General features: G+C 28.9%; 2 protein-coding genes across 3 annotated transcripts; one reads left to right on the forward strand and one right to left on the reverse strand.

The window, feature by feature from the left end:
- Positions 1 to 184: 184 nt before the first annotated feature.
- LOC113387628 (conserved oligomeric Golgi complex subunit 7) lies at positions 185 to 17838 on the reverse strand. 2 transcript variants are annotated; one of them, XM_026624981.1, is made up of 14 exons: positions 17566 to 17838; positions 17322 to 17476; positions 17090 to 17179; positions 16866 to 16985; positions 16663 to 16797; positions 16232 to 16478; positions 14834 to 15021; positions 12583 to 12636; positions 12334 to 12499; positions 10111 to 10379; positions 5991 to 6557; positions 4190 to 4321; positions 3101 to 3236; positions 185 to 366 (listed from the first exon to the last, which is right to left on the reverse strand). In XM_026624981.1, the coding sequence occupies exons 2-14, from the start codon at positions 17322 to 17324 to the stop codon at positions 191 to 193; spliced, it is 2283 nt and encodes a 760-aa protein (XP_026480766.1). In that variant the 5' UTR covers positions 17325 to 17476; positions 17566 to 17838; the 3' UTR covers positions 185 to 190. The 2 variants fall into 2 exon arrangements, with proteins under 2 accessions (XP_026480766.1, XP_026480767.1); XM_026624982.1 differs by lacking the exon at positions 17566 to 17838 and having other exon boundaries at positions 17322 to 17479.
- A 137-nt stretch (positions 17839 to 17975) lies between these two features.
- On the forward strand, positions 17976 to 19233 carry LOC113387930 (NADH dehydrogenase [ubiquinone] 1 alpha subcomplex subunit 2). Its single transcript, XM_026625314.1, has 3 exons — positions 17976 to 18127; positions 18690 to 18796; positions 19075 to 19233. Exons 1-3 carry the CDS (start codon positions 18039 to 18041, stop codon positions 19161 to 19163), a joined length of 285 nt encoding a protein of 94 aa, XP_026481099.1. The 5' UTR covers positions 17976 to 18038; the 3' UTR covers positions 19164 to 19233.
- The last annotated feature ends 3445 nt before the right edge of the window (positions 19234 to 22678 follow it).

Here is a 22678-nt window from a genome sequence, read left to right on the forward strand (position 1 = left end):
TATTATACATATACATAATACATATTGAATACAATATGACATAAAATAAAATAATTGTATTTATTTTCATATTTACATTATACTGAATAATTTCAAGATATATTAATCTATTATATTAAAATAAATTTTATATATATATATATATATATATATATAATATATATATATATATATATATTTCCCATACCAATTACATCGTCGATGTAATTTCTCTCATTTGTCTCACAGCGCTAACTAATCTTGGATTACTGCCACTGCTTTGCATTGAATAATTGTCTCGGGAGCATCTTAAGAGAGAAGGCCATTGTACCAAATCTCCTAGAGAATGCTTCAATCCCAATTCTTCCAGGACAGATTCCAAGTACTCTGAAATATATATTATATATATATATATATATATATATATATATATATAAGTCAATCAAAGTTTTGTATGGAAATAGCATGGAAAAATTTTTAAAAATTTTAAAAATGTTTTTTAGATGTAATTTAGAGAACAAATGAATGAATAAAAATCATTCATTTGTTGCTAAGTTATACCTAAAACATATTTGACAAGTTTACAAAATTTGTTCCATGCTCTTTCCATATGAAGTTTGATTGATTATATATTTATATTTATACTTATATTTTAAACATTATTAAGATTATAAACAATATTAAGAGCTAAAACTTTCAAAGGATTGTTTTTTATCCATTTGGAACCATTTGAGCCCCTGAAAGCAAGGAAGTTCAAAAGTGACCATTTTAAGGACCACCCTAATAGATTTATATATATATATATATATATACATATATATATATATATATATATATACTAGCAAACCCGACGAACTTCGTTTCGCCACCAGATGGTTTCGTGAGAAAGATGAAGAAATTTTTTGTTTGTTTTATAATTGATAAGGAAAAATTTGATCTTATACAACAGTAATGAATTTATTTCGATTACAAAAATGAAGTGGTTTTCAGTTGAACTTCTCTAAGTAAATTAAAGTGAATCCGCAAATTATCTGTTTCATTAAAGTGCTCTTTGGTAAACCACATTTTTTGTTTTTTGGTCTGACGTTAACACAAACAAAGCGGATGGTTTTACAACTCGTGAGCAGGCAACGTATAACTGCCCATTCAAATAATCTATTTGAAATTTATCCCGCAAACACTAAGCGATTGGCCTTGCAACTTGTTATTGCGAACGCAAGGCAAACTGGAAATTGCAATCGTTTAAAGTCAAACGGAAGACCAGTCGGAATCATTGGTATGTTACCAAATCGCCAGCAATTTTTGTTTGAATGGTGAAATTCAGGGCGTGTACATCATTATTCTTTGGCAAGAATTGCTCGTTGACTTAACCAAGCATAATTCTGATAATTCTCACTAATGTCATTACTCGAATTTTTAATTACGGTGCGTGAAGTTCCAGCAGCTTGCATTAAGGCACGATGCCATGCACAACTAATTTTCTTAGCTATAAACCTTACAAAGCCCGAGACCTTTCTAACGAATGCAAAACTGTCGAAATCGTTTTGTGCGTTCTGGAGTTATTTCGTCAGGAAGGAAAACTCGACTTATTTTTATATATATAGAAGATATTTATATATATATATATATATATATATATATATATATATCTTATATAAAAGTTCTTCTGTACAAGTGTGTTGATTTTATACTCCTCTTAAACGGTTATTCGGATTTTGATAATTCTTTTTAGAGTTTGTCTTGTTGAAAATGTTTAAGATTTAATGAACGATAAAACTATATTGATATTGTAGAAATAAATGGCAAAAATTACAAAAAAAACACTTATCGTTGTTTGACATTGAAAACATTTGAACTGTCATCTGCTAGAAATGTCGATTCTAATATTAATTATTATTTCCTATTATTAATATTAGAATATAATATACATGGAAAATGTAATGTCTACATTATCATTGCCGAAAAGCATCCGAGATGTGCCAGAAATTAAGATAATATAAGATGCAGTATATATTTGGCGGATGAAATTATATAATTCAGTTTACTAAATAACGAAGTAAGTCCAAAATTGCATGTACATTATTTTTTTAAACTTATGCATGTCGCATTCTGGTTTACTTTACTAAATTATTTAACAATACAAAAATATTTCTATTATCAAAAAAATGATTTAGAATTTTGTTTCATGTGTCAAAAATTCATTTGTTTGGCATTGGATATGGAATATTTAGCAAGTTGATCTTAGATTGAATAGTGCACATGTGAACTAGATTTTACAAATTAATTCACTTAAGATTTGAGCATAAACAATAACGTTTATTAAATTATTAGTGAGAAAAATGTTTTTTGTAAATTATAATTGCCAAAAAGCAACTAATATATCGTACGAGATTGTGAAAATTATAAACTAAATTATTGAAGCAATTATGTTTTGTGGTAAAATCAAGTGTGATATTGTTCTTTTATCGCAAATACTATATTACACCTAAGTCTGTTTTTACACGGAGATTGGTTCCAGAAGAAGCCGTGTAAAAAAACGTGTAAAAAAAGATATTGATCTTATACAAAAATGGGTGATTTGTTCCTAATCTCTAAAACCTATTAAAATTGGTGAAAAACAAGAATTTTTAAGAACAAGAATTAAATTAGTGCTATTCACATTTGCTTTGACCAGTAAAAATTGTTTGTACGCGCTAAAAGAAAATTCACTTAAATCTTTAAGCTAGTGTTCGCAAATTATCGAAAAATTTAATTTGACAAAAAAATTCTAGGTACATGAAATTTCAAATCGTGGTAAATGGAATAAATTCGTGTAAAAAAATTAAAAATATTCAATTTTCAAACCGTGTTATATCAAAACCGTGTACAAAAAGACCGTGTAAAAACAGACTTAGGTGTATTTTATTCTGAATTTCTCATACTGCTTATAAGACCATAAATGAATCACAAAGACAGAAGACATCAAATAGGATATTAAAAAGTATAGGATAGGATATTAAAAAAGGTGGAACTTTGGAATTGTAGATGTGGGTACAGGTCAACGTCTGTCGGGTCATCTAGTATATATTTATATATATATATATATATATATATATATATATAGAATATTTACAATGTGTACCTATATCCACTGCCAATTGTCTGCAAGCATTGTCGTTCAATCGGCAGATTTTTGTCAGAAGTGTTTCCGAATAAGCTTGACATGTTGCGTCTGCAATCTGGGCCAACAGTATATCTCCGCTTAGTCTTTCATTTACCTGAATTATAATTATTTATTTATTTATTCAACGCCGAAGGCAATATTATTAATATTATAATTGTATAGTTATATTATACAAACATATTATGTAAGAAGAAAACTTAATATGGAGATAATTGTAAGATTCATAATAAAAATCATGAAAATTATTTATTAGGGACGTCTACTAATCATTTGATAAGTTTTTTAAGGGGCACAACTAGTGTAACCGCCTAAAAAAAGTGATTTTTGGGAATTTAGATTAAAAAAACTACTTTATCAATCATTTCAAAATTTTAACAATATATTTACACATGTTTTAAGAATACATAGTAAAATTTTTGAAGAAAAAAATTAAATATTTTTTAAGTTATCGCCAATCTCCAACGGCGCGACAAAAAAAGGCCCTTCACTGCTGCAGTGATTCCGGCCTTCTACGTGGATGAAATCGAAAAAAAAAATCCTCGTTAAACTAGATAATATCATCTGTAAAATGACCTACGATAAAGAAAAAAATAAAAAATTGACAATGTGGCGGCGTTTTTTAAAAAAAAGTCGAATTTTACCTAAAATTTTGGTCGTTTTTGGACTGCCAAAATTCGATTTTTGATCCGATCAAAAAATCGATAGTTCATTTTACGGAGAACTATATATAGAACATGTAAAAAAAATTTGATAGCGATCGGATCATTTGTTTTTGAGTAATCGCTGCAGCAAATTCGGAAAATGCTGTTTCGAGAAAAACGCGTTTAAAGATAAAATGATCGTTGTACTATATACTATATATATACTCTTTTAAATGGCTGTGACTCAAAAACTATTTAAGATATCGATTTAAAATTTTGGTATGTTATTTTTAAAAGTATAACCTATCGAAATATGGAAAAATTGAAAATTCGATTTTTTAAAAATTTCACACTAGTTGTGCCCCTTAATGACTTTTACTATGAAGAAGTTTGTTTTGACTAATACCTTAATTTTAACATTATCAGCCGGCTTAAAATTATCATCAGTCGCCAAATTTAAAGCTGCTGCCAAATTTTCATTCGGATTTAGCAAGAATGGTTCCAAATGCTGTGGCAGAGTCAATAGATATTGTCCAATCTGTAAAAGGAAAAATTTAATGTTATTTGTAATACACTTCTGATTTTTCACACCGGCATCGTGCCTTAAGGCAAATTGCTGGAACTTCCCGTACTGTAATGAAATATTCAAGAAATTTTTAACGTTTTCAAATATATTATTACAAATACTCTGTAACTTTCATTGTTTTTGCTATCTTGTTATATCTGAGCAAATCAAATGTAAATCATACAACAATAGCCTGGGGGTCATTTTTTGAGTTTTTAATTCAAAATTACAAAAATATTTTATGAAAAATAGAAAAAGATGTAATAATTTTCCATTTATCCTCAAAAGCAATTGTTTTGTCAATACAAGCAGAAAGTTATTTAGATCATTCAAATCGGACGCTTAGTTCACTCGAAAACTGCCATTTTTTGCACATTTAGCTCTGTATCTTCGAAATGGCGGGGCCTGCCTTTGCCAAAAACTAATCAGCACATCTCCCTGTCAATAGGGATCGAATGCTTTTTAAACCATTCAAATCGGTTGATCCGTGCGCCCGAAAACGTGGACGCAAAAATGCGGACATACAAAACACACACACATAACTTTTTCCTTAAATTTGGTCTCATTGGATTCAGAATGGCTTGAAACGTCAAGAAAACATAAAATTAGCGAATCGGATTTTTTTTATGAAAACACATCCATTTTTTCTGAGGTATGCGAAAATGTTCAGAAACCTCTGAAACGTAAAGACATATAAAAAAATTCATTTTCGAATTTTGGCCCATTACTATATAACTTACCCTACGGCAAGTTAATAAAATTATTTAAGTAATTAAAGTTCAAATAGTTATTAACTTCCCGTAGGGTAAGTAATAGTAATCGCAAAAAAATTCGAAAATGAAAATTTTTATATATGTTTACGTTTCAGAGGTTTCTGAATATTATGGCATACCTTAGAAAAAATGGATGTGTGTGTGTGTGCGTGTGTATGTATGTGTGTGTGTTCAGATACAAGTTTTCGTCGACGATTTCGGGAACACGGATGAAGTGATTTGAATAATTCAAAAAACATTTTACTTGTATTGACAAGATGAAAAATTGATAAAATTTTCGTGAAGGCAGGTCTAGCGGTTTCGGAGATCTAGTAACAAAAGTAAAAAAAATGCCATCTGGCGATCAAAAATCATTAGACATATGCACATCAAATTATCAGATATTTTATGGAGATTTTAATAATGTGTATAAATTTTGTTTACATTCCTATCGGTTCCGTACAAGTGTTTATCCGTTAGACGACGGCGCGGCGCTTACGCGCTTCGATATTTCGTCTCTATGCAGTTAAAGCAGTACGATTGCTTTGAAGAAAAATTCAGAATTCCCAAAATATTTCAAAATACACTTTTCTTCAAAAAGTATTTTTTTCAAAACACATTTGTCAACATTTATACATGTGTGTATTTGTCAAAAATTTATAGTTTCTCAAAAATCTTATTTTTCCGAAGTAATTTTTTTTCGAAAATATTAATCGTTTTTAAAAATATAATAATTTTTGGTACGGGAAGTTCCAGCAATTTGCCTTAAGGCACGATGCCATGCGCCCCACTAGTCTTATTTTGAACAATTACTAAACTTACTCTAAGGGAAGTTAATAAAATTATTTATGTATCTACAGTTCAAATATATAATTATTTTTTTCCCCTACCTGAGTTATGTACTCCTGCGGCGAATAGCTATAATCGGGCAAATCCTTCGCCAAAACCTGAATATTATCCTCACCAGCCTGCTTGTCGCTATCACACCAAGCAGGCGCCTTAACAACACCCTCCATTTGCACTCCAATCGGCGCCAAAACATTTTCGAAAACCACCTTATACAAATCTCTACAAGTCAACTTCAGTTTCCCATAGAAACTTTCGAAAAGCACCACATTCAATGCAGGAACCACAAAATTCGACTTCTTTCCATCGTCCTCTCGATAATTTTGCAAATTTCTTATGAATTTATCGAATTTATCGCAATCGTCTTTGGAGAGCAATAATAGTTTGTACCGATGGAATATGTTTGCGTCGTTGGATAGTTTCTTATCGGTTTCTGTGAATTTTGATATAAGGTTTTTGTCGAACTCTATGATGTCTCTGTAGAATTGGCCGAGACTTTGGAAGAGAGATATGCACAGTTGGAATGTGTTCCAGTCTTGTTCATACGTTTTGCAACGTTCCAATTGACGAACTGCCATTGTGTATTGGTCACAGTAACTAATCAAATATGCCTAAAAAAGTAATAGACATATATATACTAGCTGACCCGGCAAACGTTGTTTTGCTAAGTAAGGTATATTCTAAACAATTTCTAGAGAATCAAAAATATTAACACTTTTAGTGTATAAGGATGTGCTGTTTGAATGCTATATAGAATGAGGTATTATAAAAACAATAAACCCTATTAATTTGTCTATATCTTGTCAATACAATCAACCTGAAAGTTTTATACACTTTCTATAGAAAACATGGTATAATCCAATCCAAGTCTTTTTTGGTCTTTCGACATATTGATTACGTTTCAAATTTTTCGGATTCTTTTTGGATTCTGGATTTTGTGTATAATTGTTAATAATACTACTGAGCTTATACAAAATTTTCAAATTTCTGCGAGGAGAGATAGACAATGAATTAAGTGTTTCTTCTTACACCTGCTTTTTGAAAAGTTTTAAGTAACATTCGATGAATTAAAGTAAATTTAATAAAAAGTATATATGTAGAGCAGGGCGAGGCACAAAGGTCTAATTTGACTTTGAGCAAATATTAATGATATTATATAAATCAAACCAATTATATCACAACAAATAACACATTTCAAACGAACAATTATCTGACTACGTTCAGTAAAACTGCCAGCTACTTCATCATTGTAGAAATGTGCTTTTTTGCTGTCTTTCAAAAATTTGTTATCTAGACCTTTTTACCCCATAGACGGGGTAACCTGGAACGGCCAGGTGGCAAACAAGTTTAATGTCTTATTTTAATTTCAAAGGTATTTTACAAAATAATTACATTTTTAACTAATGCTAAAAAAAACTACCAACGGAAGAAAATACTTTCATTGTGGATTTTCAAAGATTACCATTTTCAAATCAAGGTTATAGCTGGTTACACATCATTTTCCCTCTACTTTCAAATATTGTTGTTAAACTAGGCTTAACTTTACTGTTTTTTGACAAACGGTGACAAATTAAAAAAAAAAGTTAGAGGTGAATAACACTTGACAAAAATAGTTTTTTGAAGTAGAAATAATTCCATATATTTTTCAATTTCTAATTATACAAAATTAAAATAAAGATAAATGGTCTCAAAATTTAAAAAAAAAAATTGAGGATGGACAACCTTTGATAAAAATAAATAGTATTTTGAAGTAAAAAGAATTATATGCTTTTTTTAATTCCGCATTAAAAAAATTACAATAAAAAAATTGAACTCTTAACTTAAAAAAAGTGTTAGGATTGAACAACCCTTAATAAAAATTGTATTTTAAAATAACATTTAACCATTTTCATGTACTCATAAAAATCTTAACCAAAATTATGTCAAATAAAGGTCAAATTATAACTAAAAGAAAATTGATTCCAAAATTGAAAAAAATATGGATGGACAACCCTTGATAAATATAAATAGTATTGCAAAGTAAAGAGAGTTCTATGTATTTTTCAATTTCAATTCATAAAAAATTAAAATAAAGAAAATTAGGCAAAAAAATTTAAAAAAATGTTATGAGTGGACAACCCTTAATAATAATAAATTGTATTTTAAAGTAAAATTTAATTTAATTCTTCAAGCTCAAAAATCTGAACTAAAATTATGTCAAAAATATTCAATGACTGATTCCTAAAATGGTTATAAAAACATAGGGGTTGGTGATAAAAAAGTGAAAAATTTGGGTTGTATGTATTTTTAATGCCACATTATAAAAAAATAAAAACAACTAGTGGGGTGGGTGGCATCGTGCCTTAAGTCAAATTGCTGGAACTTCCCGTACCGTAACGAAATGTTCGAGGAATACTGAATGTTTTCAAATAGATTATTATAAATATTGTAACATTGTCTAATATTTATAAGAATTATATAAACTGAATTGCAAAGTTGAAATTATTTGTATCAACAAAAAACTAAAAAAAAAAAAAAAAAAAAAAAAAAAAAAAAAAAATGGCACAAAAATTTTTTTTCCAAAATCAATTATTTTGTTAAGACAAGCACAAAGTTTTTTGAATCATTCAAATCGGACGCTTAGTTCTCTCAAAAACTGCCATTTTTTACATATTTAGCTCCGTATCTTCGAAATGGCTGGGCCTGCCTTTGCCAAAAACTAATAAACACTTCTCCCAATCATTACTAATTGAATGTTTTTTAGATCATTCAAATCGGATACTCCGTTCACTCAAAAATTCGATTTCTATTTTCCGCACTCTTTGCTCCGTATCTCCGAAACGGCTGGACCTGCCTTTGCCAAAAACTAATCAGCTCTTTTCCCTATCAATAGGAATCGAATGTTTTTTGAACCATTCAAATCGGTTGATCCGTGCGCCCTAAAACGTGACTGGAAATTTGTATCCACACATACATACACACACACACACATACACACACACACACACACACACACATCCATTTTTTCTGAGGTATGCCAAAATGTTCAGAAACCTTCAAAACGTCGAGAAATGTAAAAATTTTCAATTCCGATTTTCGGCCCATTACAATAACTTACCCTACGGGAAGTTAAAAATATCCGTCCAAAAATTACAAAAAAAATATTTAAGGGTGAACTACCCTTATCACTTAGGGGTGTGAAAAATAGATAGTTACTGATTCTCAGACCTACTGAATACGCATATAAAATTTGATAATAATCGGTAAAGATTTTACGGCACGACAATTTTATATTAAGATATATGTATATATAAGGGTGATCCTTAATATAGACATTTTCGAATTTCTTTGCTCCCAAGGGCTCAAATGGTTCCAATTTGATAAAAAACAGTTCTCTGAAAGTTTTAGCTTTTAATATTGTCTTTTAGATAGAGCGCAATTCAAAGTTTTGTATGGAAACAGCATGAAAAAGTTTTCAAAAATTTTGCAGATCGACGAATTTACAATAAAAGATGACACAAATTGTCCCTTTTAATTCATCTGTCGCCTAAAAAACATTTTTAAAATTTTCGAAAAAATTTCCATGCTATTTTCATACGAAGATTTGAATTGCACACTATCTACATGTTAATATTTGGAGCTAAAACTTTTAGAGAATTTGTTTTTATCAATTTGGAAGCATTTAAGCCCATGGGAGCAATAAAATTCAAAAATGTTCATATTAAGGTCAACCCTAATATATATATATATATATATATATATATATATATATATCTTGATAGTTTTTTCGATGTTGAACATATTTCAAAGTAACTAGCAGCCCATTCGTCGAAATAAAAAAGGTATAAAGTATAAAAACTTTTATTTATACGTTTCGACACAAGATGCGTGTCATCATTCAGCAACTACAACAATTTGAAAATTTTATTAACTAATATAAACACCAATATAGATTAAATATAACATAGAGAAACATTATACACACCACTGGACAAAAACACTCAACAAAAATTTATTTTAAAAAATTAATTAAACTTATAACATATTAGAAATAAACATTTTTTTTAGAAAAAATTATGAATAACTAAAAGATTTGAAAACTAATTTAACTAAAAGTTATTTTATTTGGACGAATGGGCTGCTAGTTACTTTGAAATCTTATATATATATATATACATCATTTACCTCTAATATCCTAGCAAGTCCAACACACCCGCATCCCTGTGTAATAACATCACACCTCGACAAAGCCATTTCAGCAAATTTCAACACCTTAGAATTGTTCAATGACAAATTCTGTACAGTGTCGGAGACATCAGATTTAACACAAGGCATAGCACTGATAGCCATTGTAAGGTTTGTCGACTCTAAAGATGGATATTGAGCCACAAAGGAAACGAGGTGACTGTAGATGGATGTTGCTAGAGACAGTTGGGTTTCGGGCGATAATTGGCCTACAAAAAAAAACATAATTTTAGTTTAACTGTGAGAATGGTTGCAGAAAAAGAGACACTGCTGTGTGGGACTGCAAAAGGTCCAAATGTCTGTTACATAAAATCTTTTGATGTTTTTCAATGATTTCGATAAATTCAATGATTCAATGATTATTTGAAAAATTTAAATTACACTTCTAAAAATCTAAATAGCACAATAACAAATAAGAATTTTCAATAATTTAACTAAGAGTGATATAAATATTAAAAAAAAAACATCACACTAGATTATTATCTTTCACTTATTGTTTTTGAAGTAAAACTTCTTTAGGCGCGACATGGGTGTAAAGTAATCGCTTGCATGATTCGCGCTTACGACGCTAGTAAGCGCAGCTATCGCAATTATTCGATCTAGTCTGCGAGCAAAACAAAAAATACATCAAATGTCAAATCATATGTAAAAAACAAAACAAAATATGTCGACTGACTTTCACTTGAGCTCGTAGTCTCTAAACATTTTTTGAAGTAAAATTTCTTTAGGCGCGACACGGGTTAGCAGTATGATTCGTGAGTTAATAAAAATGTCAGGATTGGAAGAATATTTTATCCCGTCCCCCATAAATAATTGTAGTGCAAATGATCGCAAATAATGAAACTAAGGAAAAATCTGCGCTGCGTAAGAAATGATAGCTTTGGCTATGTATGTTTTGTGTGTGATCGACTTTGGCTTCAAAGTGACTTATTAAAAACATTAAATGAAGCTCAAAATTAATTAATTATTAAATTAATTTCTGAATATTAATTCAAATAATCAGGTTGGATGTCAAACTTGTTGAAAGGCATTAAATTCGGGTAAAAATTCCACTTTGTGTAAATTTAAGGGGTTTGTATTTCCACCTATACCAAATTATCTACCTAAACTAGATACTTTGAGACATGCAAATGGACAATTTGGAATATTTGGCCAAATCATAAATGTGCCTGTTGACATTAATAATATGGTTCATTTATTACCTCGTTATATTGATGATGATCATTGCATTAACGTTCACATAAAAAAGCAAATGATTCATAGATCAAGCTATGTGCAGAGCTTGATAAATAAAACAAATATAAAAGTATGGCTTCAATTTGTTAGGCAAGACGGATATTACAGCTGTTCAAGGAATGAGATTATATCGTCTTCTTGTATGAAGTTCTTCAAACACAATTGTTACAGGATGAGTTAATTTGCAAAAACAATATTTGTTTAGGCGTTGTTTAATATAATCCACTGTGTGAATGAATATTATAGAATTTATTAATCAGCAATTACTTTAAAACGATCATGTCATATTTCAAGTACGACTTTGATTACATTATTGTTTGTAAATATTATACATATTTTTAATGCAATCATAAATATATAATTATAATTTATCATTATATAAATGTGTATAATGATTGACGACACGAGTGTTACCATATTACTAATTAACATTATTCAAAATTGTTATATGATGTATTTATTTTTACTCAACTTAAATTTGCTACTTTATACAGTAGCAAATAAGTTTTACTTCAATCGCGTATGATCCTTACGCGCACTCTTTTTTATTCTCCTTTATTGTTTTTCTAGTATTATTTTCATTATTCAAAAATTTTATATATTTTACTTATTAATTTTATTATTATTACTATTTGCTTTTCTTTTATATTAAATCAATATACTACGAATATCATTTTATTGAAAATTCTATTCTTTATTTTGTGCTCTTTTTATTAAATTTATATAATTATTCATTACTGTTACTAAATATTAATTATTTAGCAGTTGTAACAAATATAGTAATTAAAAAAAAAACACTGGATTGTGACGACCTACAGGTTGTCATTCATAAGCAATGCTCTTATCAAAAGGATTAATATACAAAACCCTTGAAAAATATCAAAAACTAATATGTATTGAATACCATTTATGTATATTATAACTTACCATTGTTGTTTAAGACGCTCAATAAATTATTAGCAAATTTTTTACTACAAGCGACAGCATCAGATAGAAGCAATAGTTTATCATCGCTCGTCTTCATGCACCTTTGCAGTGTGGAGTTCAAAGATGGGTCTAATGTTTGTAATAATTCACTTATTGTTAAAGCAACCTGTGAAATAATAAATTTATATATATATATATATATATATATATACATATATATATACATATATACATATATAATTTACTTACAACAGTATATCCGCAAGCCTTCTCACTAGATAATATAGAACTTGTCCATTTTACCTAAAATAACAAGTTGAGTTAAATGTATATATATATATATATATATATATATATATATATATATTTCATATATAAAATTCTTCTGGAATGATGTATGTAAATATGCTCCTCCTAAACAAATATTCAGATTTTGATAAATCTTTCTGAATCTTGTTAAGGGATTTTTTTAGGATGTATGTGGTTATAAAAATATAGTAATATTGTAGAAATAAATAATAAAAAATGCAAAAACCGCTTATCGTTGTTTGACATTAAAAATATTTGAGACATTGTTTGGCACTGAAAGCAAATGAAAACTATCATCTGCCAAAAATTTTAATTTACTTATGAACCTAGACAATATTAGAATATGTTTTATAAATTCATGATTATAAGAATAAGAAAAATGAAATGTCTACTAATTAAAATAATATAATTTACAGTATATGTATGGCAGATTGAATGATACGCATATGGACAGGATTTGACAAATTAATTCACTTAAAATATGAAATTAAGTAATAATCAGGGCCGGTCAGGGGGCGCCAACACAAGATTCGGATATGGAATTTTCAATATAGTTTTTTTTTCAATATAATTCAAGAAATATATAATTTCTTTGCATCTTTTACTAATCTTTGCACAATATTTTTAAAATACGTTAAGAAATTCACTCTAAAACAACAAATGGGAAAGTAAAGATGAAGACATACAATTCGGCTCTTAAGATATCAATTAGGAGAAGTTTAAGATGCAATTTTGGATAACTTAAATAATAAAAAATTAAATTAAAATAATCCAATAAAGTACCAGTGTTAAGTTTAATAATGAAAGGCTAGAATTTTTTTGCTCTCTATGATTTTTAATGATAATAATTTTAAGAATAAATTGTTAAAACAGGTAAAATGATAGGGGGCGAGCGCTGAGGACTCCAGGAGTGCAATTTAGATATTTTAATTACTAAACATGAGTTAAAATATATACGAGATACGAGATTATAAAATTTATAGGCAACATTATTGAGGCATTTATTTTGAGCGAAAAAATCCAAGGTAATATTGTACTTTTACCATGAATACCTAATATATACTAATTCTTTTCTGAAATTGTTATACCATTTAAAAGACTTTAATTTCCAATACAGTATGGAAATTGAGACTCATCATTTTATTTAAATCAGTTCTACATTTAACATCGCTCATATTGATGTATATGATGCATTTTGGTGTGAAGAGTAATTTAAAAAACAATAATTATTATTTTTAGGTAAATGGTAAATATTAGTATGAGATATTAAACAATTGTAGATGTGGGTACAGGACATCTGTTAAGTCATCTAGTATATATATATAAATTTTAGTACAACTACTAGCACTATTTTTACCAAGACAAAAACCCCATTTAATATTGAACGACTCAGAAATCTCGTCTATCAAATAAATTGTTTAGACTGTAATTTAATTTACATAGGAGAAACTAGCCAGAACCTCAATAAACGGTTACAACAACACAAAAACAATTCCAAAAACCCCAAACAATTCAAAACTGTTCTTGCAGACCATATATACACTTTAAAACACAATATGGACTACAATTTGAACAAAATTTATTTAAACGAAGAATTATAGAGGGATCTTTTTTAACTATTTATAACAATAAGACAATAAATAAACAGAATGAACTCAACACGCTGTGCGACACAAATCTCTTCTATTTAGATAACATTTCCAAATTTCTTACAAAACAATAAAAGCGTTCGCGCAAAGGATTTACAATTTGTTCCACACATGTGCAGAATCTTGGTAAAAATATTTTTTAAAAAATGTCTTTCTCCATTACATCTTCAACCAGTCTACGAATAACACACTATCCATTTGTGATTTTTTCAAATCAGTATTTTGTGAAAATATTGTGTAATTTCAAGTTAATGTTTATAATACATAGTGTAGTGCATTACCATATCCTAAAACCATGGATTATTAAAGTTTTCCAAATTAACACTAAGATCAACTAATTTTTCCACTGAATGAAGGCTAGGATTATAGCCGAAACGTATGGATTTAAAATAAATTTTTGAAAGAAATTCATGTTTTTTATTGATGTTATGCCCGATTATTAGACTTTGTTAATACATATGTCAACATCAAATTCAGAATCATACAAAATATATATATATATATATATATATATATATATATATATAATATTTCCTACATACCTGTTCCCTGCAATGCTGTACTAAAATATCATAGAAGTCTTCAAGCCAAGATATATTCGAAGAGCTGCTCTCTGAGAACTCAAGCCAGCGCTGAGATAAATTTGTTTTGTGATAAGTTTTATAATAATTCAATAACTGTTGGAGCCTGTCCATGGATGTAAAAATTGACACCATTCTCTTTGATTGTTCTGCAAAAAGTAAATACAATAAATAGCAATAATAATTGTGATTGGCATTATAAAAGTTTTTTTTTTATAATTTATTTTTGTTAATCAAGACTTTAATGTTTTATTTACAAAATTGATATGTGCGAAAAAAGAAATAATACAAAAAAATACAATAAATTGAATATATAATGGAAAAAGTTAAAATAAAAACAGTTATACAAAACTAATAACATAAATAAACTATTACATGATGTATACAACGCGTACACAAAAGTTATGATTGCCAATTATAAGTAATTCCTAACCAATTATTAACTTCCCCTAGGGCAAGTTATAGTAATCGCAAAAAAATCGAAAATGAAATATTTTATATATCTTTACGTTTCAGAGGTTTCTGAACATTTTGGCATACCTTAGAAAAAATGGATGTATGTGTGCGTGTATGTGTGTGTGCGGATACAAATTTTCGTCGACGATTTCGAGAACACGGATCAACCGATTTGAATAACTCAAAAAACATTCGATTCGTATTGATAAGGAGACGTGCTGATTAGTTTTTGACAAAGGCAGGTCTAGCCGTTTCGGAGATACGGAGCAAAGAGTGCAGAAAACGGTAACTCAGTTTTTAAGAGAACGGATCGTCCGATTTGAATAATTCAAAAAACATTTTATTTGTATTGACTAAATGAAGAACTGTTCAAAATTTTGGAAAGGCAGGTCCAACGACTTTGGAGATATGGAGGAAAAAGTAAAAAAATGAGCCATTTGGCGGTCAAAAATGATCATTAGACATATGCACATCAAATTATCAGATATTTTATAGAGATTTTAACAATAAGTATAAATTTTGTTTACATTCCTATGGGTTCCGTACCAATGTTTACGCGTTAGACGGCGATGCGGCGCTTACGCGCTTTGATATTTCGTCTTTATGCAGTGAAAGCAGTACGATTGCTTTGAAAAAACCTTCATAATTTCCAAAATATGTCAAAATGAAGAAAACATTTCTCTTTTCAAAAAAAATTTTTTTAAAAAAAAGTAATTTTTTGTCAAATTTATAGTTTCTCAAAAATCTAATTTTTTCGAAGTAAAATTTTTTCAAAAATGTTAATTGTTTTTAAAAAAATAATAATTTTTGGTACGGGAAGTTCCAGCAATTTGCCTTAAGGCACGATGCCTTGATTGCCTTAAGACAGAATTCCACTTACAGCTAGTTATTATTTATAACTACCTATATTTCCTGTGCTAAAAGCTTGCATAATCTGAGGGCTTGTCAAAGCTTCAAGACGATTCCTGAACTCTTGAAGCTGTGTAGCCTTATCGCTAGATTCCAAGTGTTTGCCCATCATATCGAGTGATTTTGCCATAGCACTCAAACGTTCGCTTATGACATCAACTTGACTTTGCTCAAAAAGCTCCTCGATGTCTGATACTAAATTAGTCCACTTGTCGGCTTCCATTAACGATTGTTTGGCAGACTAGATAACAGAAATAAAATAGATATTGTAATACATATATTATTTATATATATATATATATATATATATATATATATATATATATATATATATATATATATATGTATATAATTGTATTTCATATATTTAATCAGCATCCAGTTAGAAAAAAGTATGGTTCAAGATAAAACAATAATTGGCTAACCTCTAGTTCTGTTTTCAGTTTATCCAATTCCTCCAAATCAGACATACATTGTCCGGATTCGTCTTGAACTTTAGCAATCTCATCATTCATTGAAATCATTTTTCCTTTCAAAGTCTCAGCTTCCAATTGCAAAAGCTTTGAAAGAACACAACACAAAATGAGATTATTGTACAATTAATTACTTACAAATTTATTTGCCTTACCTTTGTGTCTTTTATTATGTTTGGTAGAGTTACTAAAATCTGTTGGCTCGTCTCTTCTAAATCCTGGCTGACTTGCTTGATGCAACTTTGGATTTTGCCCAAGAGATTGTTGACGATATCCTATAGAGAAATATAGTTAATATACAGTACTAACTGGATAAATAGAAATTGTTTTATTGTACATGTTCAGCCATTAAGTGATTGTGTAAATCCTTATTTATTACCTCAGGTCTATCTTTTGCATCATCAGACATCGTCATCCCATTGATCCAGGCCACGGGATCAAAATCTTCTTCAGCAAATTGTGTCAAATCCTACAAAATAATAAATTAAATCAGTCTTGATAATAAAAGATGAAAATTAATTGAGGTTTCATGCAATATTTATGAAAAACAAAAATGTTGTTTTAAGGAACTCATAACATAATTAATGTAATATTATTATCTATAGACTTACCATATTGTAAAATCCTTTTATTCCATCAAACAACTAAATTATATTGAATAAAATACGTTAAAATTGTTCAATTTCACTTTGCCATGTAAACACTTTTGTTGCATATTGGTTATGTTAAAGTTTGACAGGTTTTACCGTTTTGACAGTTTTGAGATCTAAAATAATATATTTATATCACTACATAGTTGTTTAAGATAATATATTCTGTTTACTTAAGAATAATCAATCCGATAATGTAACATACTTAGTGTGTTTTTAACTGTTTTATTGTTTTGACAAAAGTTAATTATGATTTTCGTTAATTAAGTTTGGTGAAGTGTGTTGCCAGTGGTTGAAAAAGATTTTTGTCCTCGAAGTTGCCAGATGACATTACATCAGTTTTTGAAAAGATCCTAAAATTGAAAATTTACTTAAAATTTGTGTTAAATATTATTAAATAAATAATTTATAAGCTTATTTGTATATTATCATTATTATTATAAACTTAATTCACTTAAAACAAGTCTCATATTCCAATCGGTCAAATTAAAATTCAAATTACGCGCCGATTTGAATTCTTTTTACCTTCCATTGTTGATGATGAACTGTCAACTGTCAGAATTGTGATAACCTCAAATCGAAAGTTACATCACTTTCGTTTTGCAATTTGTGAAATAATAAAATAAATTCATAATTAAATATATATAAATAAATATATTTATTAATTATAATTAGAAAATGGCCAGTCGCGCTGTGAAATTCGGTCCTCATTTAAAAGAATTGCGTATTCATTTGTGCCAGACTCATGAAACTTCCCAAGGAGTGAGGTAGGATATTATTTGTTTTAAATTATTAATTTATAGAACATACTTATGATAGTATGTTGTATGTCCCGTTATAATTTTGTAATTATAACGGGAAATAATTATAATAATTTAATAATTTTGCATAGATAAGGGGAATCAAAATGTAAGACTTATTCTTACTTCGTTTACCATATATACACAAAATATATTTTTAATATTATTAAATTAATGTTCTGAAGTCCATATATACGATATGAAATATCTGATAATTATTGATAAATTTTATTTATTAATTATTCTGAAATGATAATTATTGATTAAAATATCAGTAAACTAAACTCACAGAAATATTTCAGCTTTTAAATTCAACTGTAACAAATAATTGAACAAGTTGAATAGGATGTTATTACAGTAATTACTTTTCCATTGTTAATTATAACTAATTAACAATAGTATTAACATCATTGAAGAGTCTAGATAAATATTAAAAATATACTAAAATAAGTTACCTTTTTGATTTTATCATTCACCTGAGCTATTTCTATTACCCAATTGATTTAAAATCGATTCATTCTTTTCTCAGAGACTTCATGAATAAGTTTTATGTGTCGCTTAAAGGAGCCAATCCCAATTTTCCAATATTAGTGAGAGAATGTAGTGGAGTCCAACCAAGAGTCTTTGCAAGATACGGTAAATATATAAAACATAATAATGACACAAGTAAATGAAAAAAATAAATGTATATAACTAAAAACAAAAATCTTTAATGAGTACTTACCTAGTTTTAAAGAAAAATAGAACTATATTATGTTTAAATATAAACTGCCATACATTTCCAGTTCCAGTTATTGATAAATATAGTTTTTTATCATCCACTGTTAAAAAATCTTCCTGTTTTTAATTATATATTTGTTGTGTAATTATTATTTATATATGTATATATATTACTATTATTGTTTCTTTTCCAGAGAAAGGAAAAGAAGTAAGCGTACCACTAACCAACCAATCAGGCGAGAGTGTTATGGAGCAAATTCAAAAATTAGCTGCAAAATGTTAAATTTGTAGTCGAATAATTTGAATTATGTAAATATTATAGTGAAAAATAAATTTTATTTAAATACCCTAAATTTTGTATGTGTTTATTATTGATTTATAAATTTCCTGAATTGTAGTAGCTTGTCTGAGTTATTTTTATCCAATTAAAATTATCATTCACCTAAACTTTTGCATCTTGTTGTAGTTTTCATAATCCATTTACCTTATACCCAAATGTTAATATATTTGTATAAATCTCCATTATTAAAAAAATGTGGTCAATTATTATAAATTATTAAAGCAAAGTTGATCTAAAAGAAACAATATGAGTACAAAAAATCAATTTGTATTTCATTTATACATTACGAAGTTCAACTTCTTTCATGTTATCATGTAACATATACTTATTCTTATTCGTGGAGATAGGACCATTGATAACAATTTATATAAAAATTAAAAAAATATCGTAACAATTACATATCACAAAAAAATTCATTAGAAAACTCTAAACTAATTAAACTTAAACTAAACAAAAAAATGTAATCTCAATTTCATCCATCATAGATTAAAATGTTCATTCAAAAACACCTGAACAGCAACATTGGAGCTCCCTTCAAGTTTTTTCACCAAATCATCGTACATACTTTTGGTCTCCAAAGACTTCTGCATCAACTTTATAGCAACGATTTCATCATGCACACTGGGCTTATTTGACAACAACTTTTCCACAACTAACATGCAACATTTGGAACACGAATCTGCTTCAAAAACTTTGAAAAAAGTTGCAATGGCATAAGGTAAATGCAACACAACTTCTGGTCCAAATTGTTGCAGTTGGATGTCTAAAAATTGTGGTTTCAGTAAATCGATAAAGTGATTTGTATTGGTAGATTTTAGATACAGTTGTGCCAGTTCGAGTTCTATATATTGTTTGTATATTTGTGCAGGTTTTAGGATGTTTAAAATCATGTTTTGGCATGCAACAAAATTTGGCAAAGTTGTGTCGACTTGTTTTAAAGGTACAGCTTTGTGTATTAGTTGCAATAGAAATTTGAACACTGTTTTGCGACATGGATATACAAAATATTCCTTAACATCTCTCGTGTACCAGTTTAGGTCAACATAAGCACCAAAAACTCTTTTAACATTGTCTAATTTTTCCTGCAAGTCCAAATTTGCAACAAGAACATACTTGGCTACAAATTCCAGCATCTTGGTTTGCATACCAACACTGTTGGTTGTTTTAAAACTGATAGCAACTATGGAATTCAAGAAATCCTTATCAAATTTTGTTATATTGTTGGTGATACGTTGGAGTATAGTTTGTTTTTCGTGATCCAAAATAATTTTTTCACGTTGTTCTAATTGCACTGCAGTTTCCCAACAAAGTTTTATATGTTCCTCCAAGTACAAACCACTGACTTCTTGAAAACTTAGCAGCATCGAAAAAATATCACGATCTTTGATGGTTAAATCCAAAAATATGGATTTTAGTAAAGCCCAAATATCAGCATCAGGATCGTTAGCAAACCAATTAAACACTGAGGTTATTATGACATTTCTGATGGACGGATTTTTTTCAACAAGCCACAAATTTTTAAGCAACTTCAAAATGTTTTCTTTGGGTCCAACAGTGTTGATAAGTCTTATAAAATGTTTTTTAACCGAAACAGGTTGGTCGAAGTTGTCATTCAAAAATGTCAAAGCTTTGTTCTGGTTTGTTTTTAAACAAACACTCGTCAAAGAACCTATTGTCAACTTCAAAAAGTCACCACGACAGAATACTAAAAGTGCTGGAAAAGAATCTTGGGACTTGTAATAATTTTTAATACAACCACCAATGGCTTGTTGTATCGCATAAGTAATCAAATCCGTGTTTTTGATATCCAATTTTTTTTCTAAAGGAAAATATGGAGTGCTCAATTGGTAAAATGTTTTGGCGTCCACCAAATGTGCCAAAATTTTCAAAGCATTTGCTCTTGTTTTAGGCGCAGGAGCTGTATGGAAGTTATCCAAACAATGTTGGATGATTTGTGAACGTACTTTTGGTATATAAATAAACTTCCTCATTCTAACAAAACGCAAAAAACTTTTTGTGCTAAACTCCAAACCATCACCAAGAATTTGCTCGATGTATTGTACAATCACATCAGGCTTTTTGATAAATTTATGCAAATTATACACTTTGACTTCAAGTTTTTCTGGAGGCATCATAGCTTTGAAGTACTTGTAAGCCTCAAGATCGTGACTAAAGTCCAAATCAACAAAATTCGGCCTGTTGCTTTTAATCATCAGGATAATCTGATGTTTCACCCAAGTGTAGTTGATGACACTCATTTTGTCTCCAGGATACCTTTCATTGTAATTCCTAATAGTCGCCAGGATTTTCAAACTGTGATCAAACGCGTCAAAAAAATTGTCTCAGGTAATAAATTGATAATGGATTCAATGCAAGTCTTTTCAAAACCCTGGTTGTCTGTTAAAATATTAAAACTGTAAGTGTGTGAAGCCCTATGGACTTCCAAAATGTACCCAATATGCTGTTTTATAGGCAAATCGTGCACCAAGTTGTATCTTATACGTTCTGCTATAATTTTTTTACAATGTCCACAAGCTACAGAGTTCCATTCATCACCAAAGTTGATCAAAGATATGATTTCATCAATAAGTATCCAAATATCTCCAGGAATTGTTTTTAAATCAAAATTATCAGCAATTTGGTTTAAAACAGAGTTTCTGAAAATTGCATCTTCGTTACGATGACGTTCGTTGATGTACTGCAAAACCTTAAACAAACTATCTAAATCCTTGTTGATACCACAACATTTGATCATATACTGGATGTATGTATGTCTATCATCAGCTTCAGTTGCTATAAAAATAAATTCTTTGAATTTAGGCAGTGCTACATCAGGACTTATGTAACAGTACCATTTTTCCCAACCGCGATGTAAAGTTTGTAAATTTTCTATAACTTTCAAGGCACACTTGGCTTTCAAGTCCAAAGGTAAGATGTCCATTAAAGTTTCCGTATACAAAGACATGTTATCCAGTAAATCACGCTCGAATAAAGTTTTATACACGTCCATTAAAAATTCAAGTTTATTCTTTTTCATATATTGCAACAACGAGTGTGCTCTACCACGCCTGTTAAATTGTTTCACAAACTCGTCCTCGTCTTTTGGGGATAAACCTAAGTAAAACTTTTTGTAATCAGCATAATCAAAACTTGCGTGCACTTGCCTTTGGTGCAAAATTTTGAAGTAGTGTTCAGGTTTATCCAAAATAAAATTTTTGTTGGTTTTGATCAAAGTTGCTGTAGTACCAGCTCCAAGTCTTGGAACTTGTATAACATTTGTGTTGTCGTACAAATCAAAAAACGCATTTGGTTGAAAACGTGCCAATGTTTGGATCACACTGGTGTATGAATTAATTTGCAAGTCATGGTTTAACAAGTATTTTAAATAATCTACAGCAGTATCAGGTTGCTCATGATAAATCTTCATCAGTAACTTTTCAGACACACACATGTTCTCT

This window comes from Ctenocephalides felis, unplaced genomic scaffold (assembly GCF_003426905.1).
Source record: "Ctenocephalides felis isolate EL2017-DRISC unplaced genomic scaffold, ASM342690v1 CF-g0.4_SCAFFOLD_03572, whole genome shotgun sequence".
Lineage (NCBI taxonomy): Eukaryota > Metazoa > Arthropoda > Insecta > Siphonaptera > Pulicidae > Ctenocephalides > Ctenocephalides felis.

What these genes read in the sequence shown, in the direction of transcription:
- LOC113387628 (XM_026624981.1), bottom strand. An exon ending in GACTTGCTAGGATATTAGAG is followed by an intron (nt 6,558 to 10,110) that starts GTAAATGATGTA and finishes TTACTTTTTTAG; the next exon opens with GCATATTTGATTAGTTACTG. An exon ending in CGCAGGAGTACATAACTCAG is followed by an intron (nt 4,322 to 5,990) that starts GTAGGGGAAAAA and finishes TTCCTTTTACAG; the next exon opens with ATTGGACAATATCTATTGAC.
- LOC113387930 (XM_026625314.1), top strand. Translation starts at nt 18,039, where the DNA reads ATGGCCAGTCGCGCTGTGAAATTCGGTCCTCATTTAAAAGAATTGCGT. An exon ending in GAAACTTCCCAAGGAGTGAG is followed by an intron (nt 18,128 to 18,689) that starts GTAGGATATTAT and finishes TTCTTTTCTCAG; the next exon opens with AGACTTCATGAATAAGTTTT. An exon ending in AAGAGTCTTTGCAAGATACG is followed by an intron (nt 18,797 to 19,074) that starts GTAAATATATAA and finishes TTTCTTTTCCAG; the next exon opens with AGAAAGGAAAAGAAGTAAGC.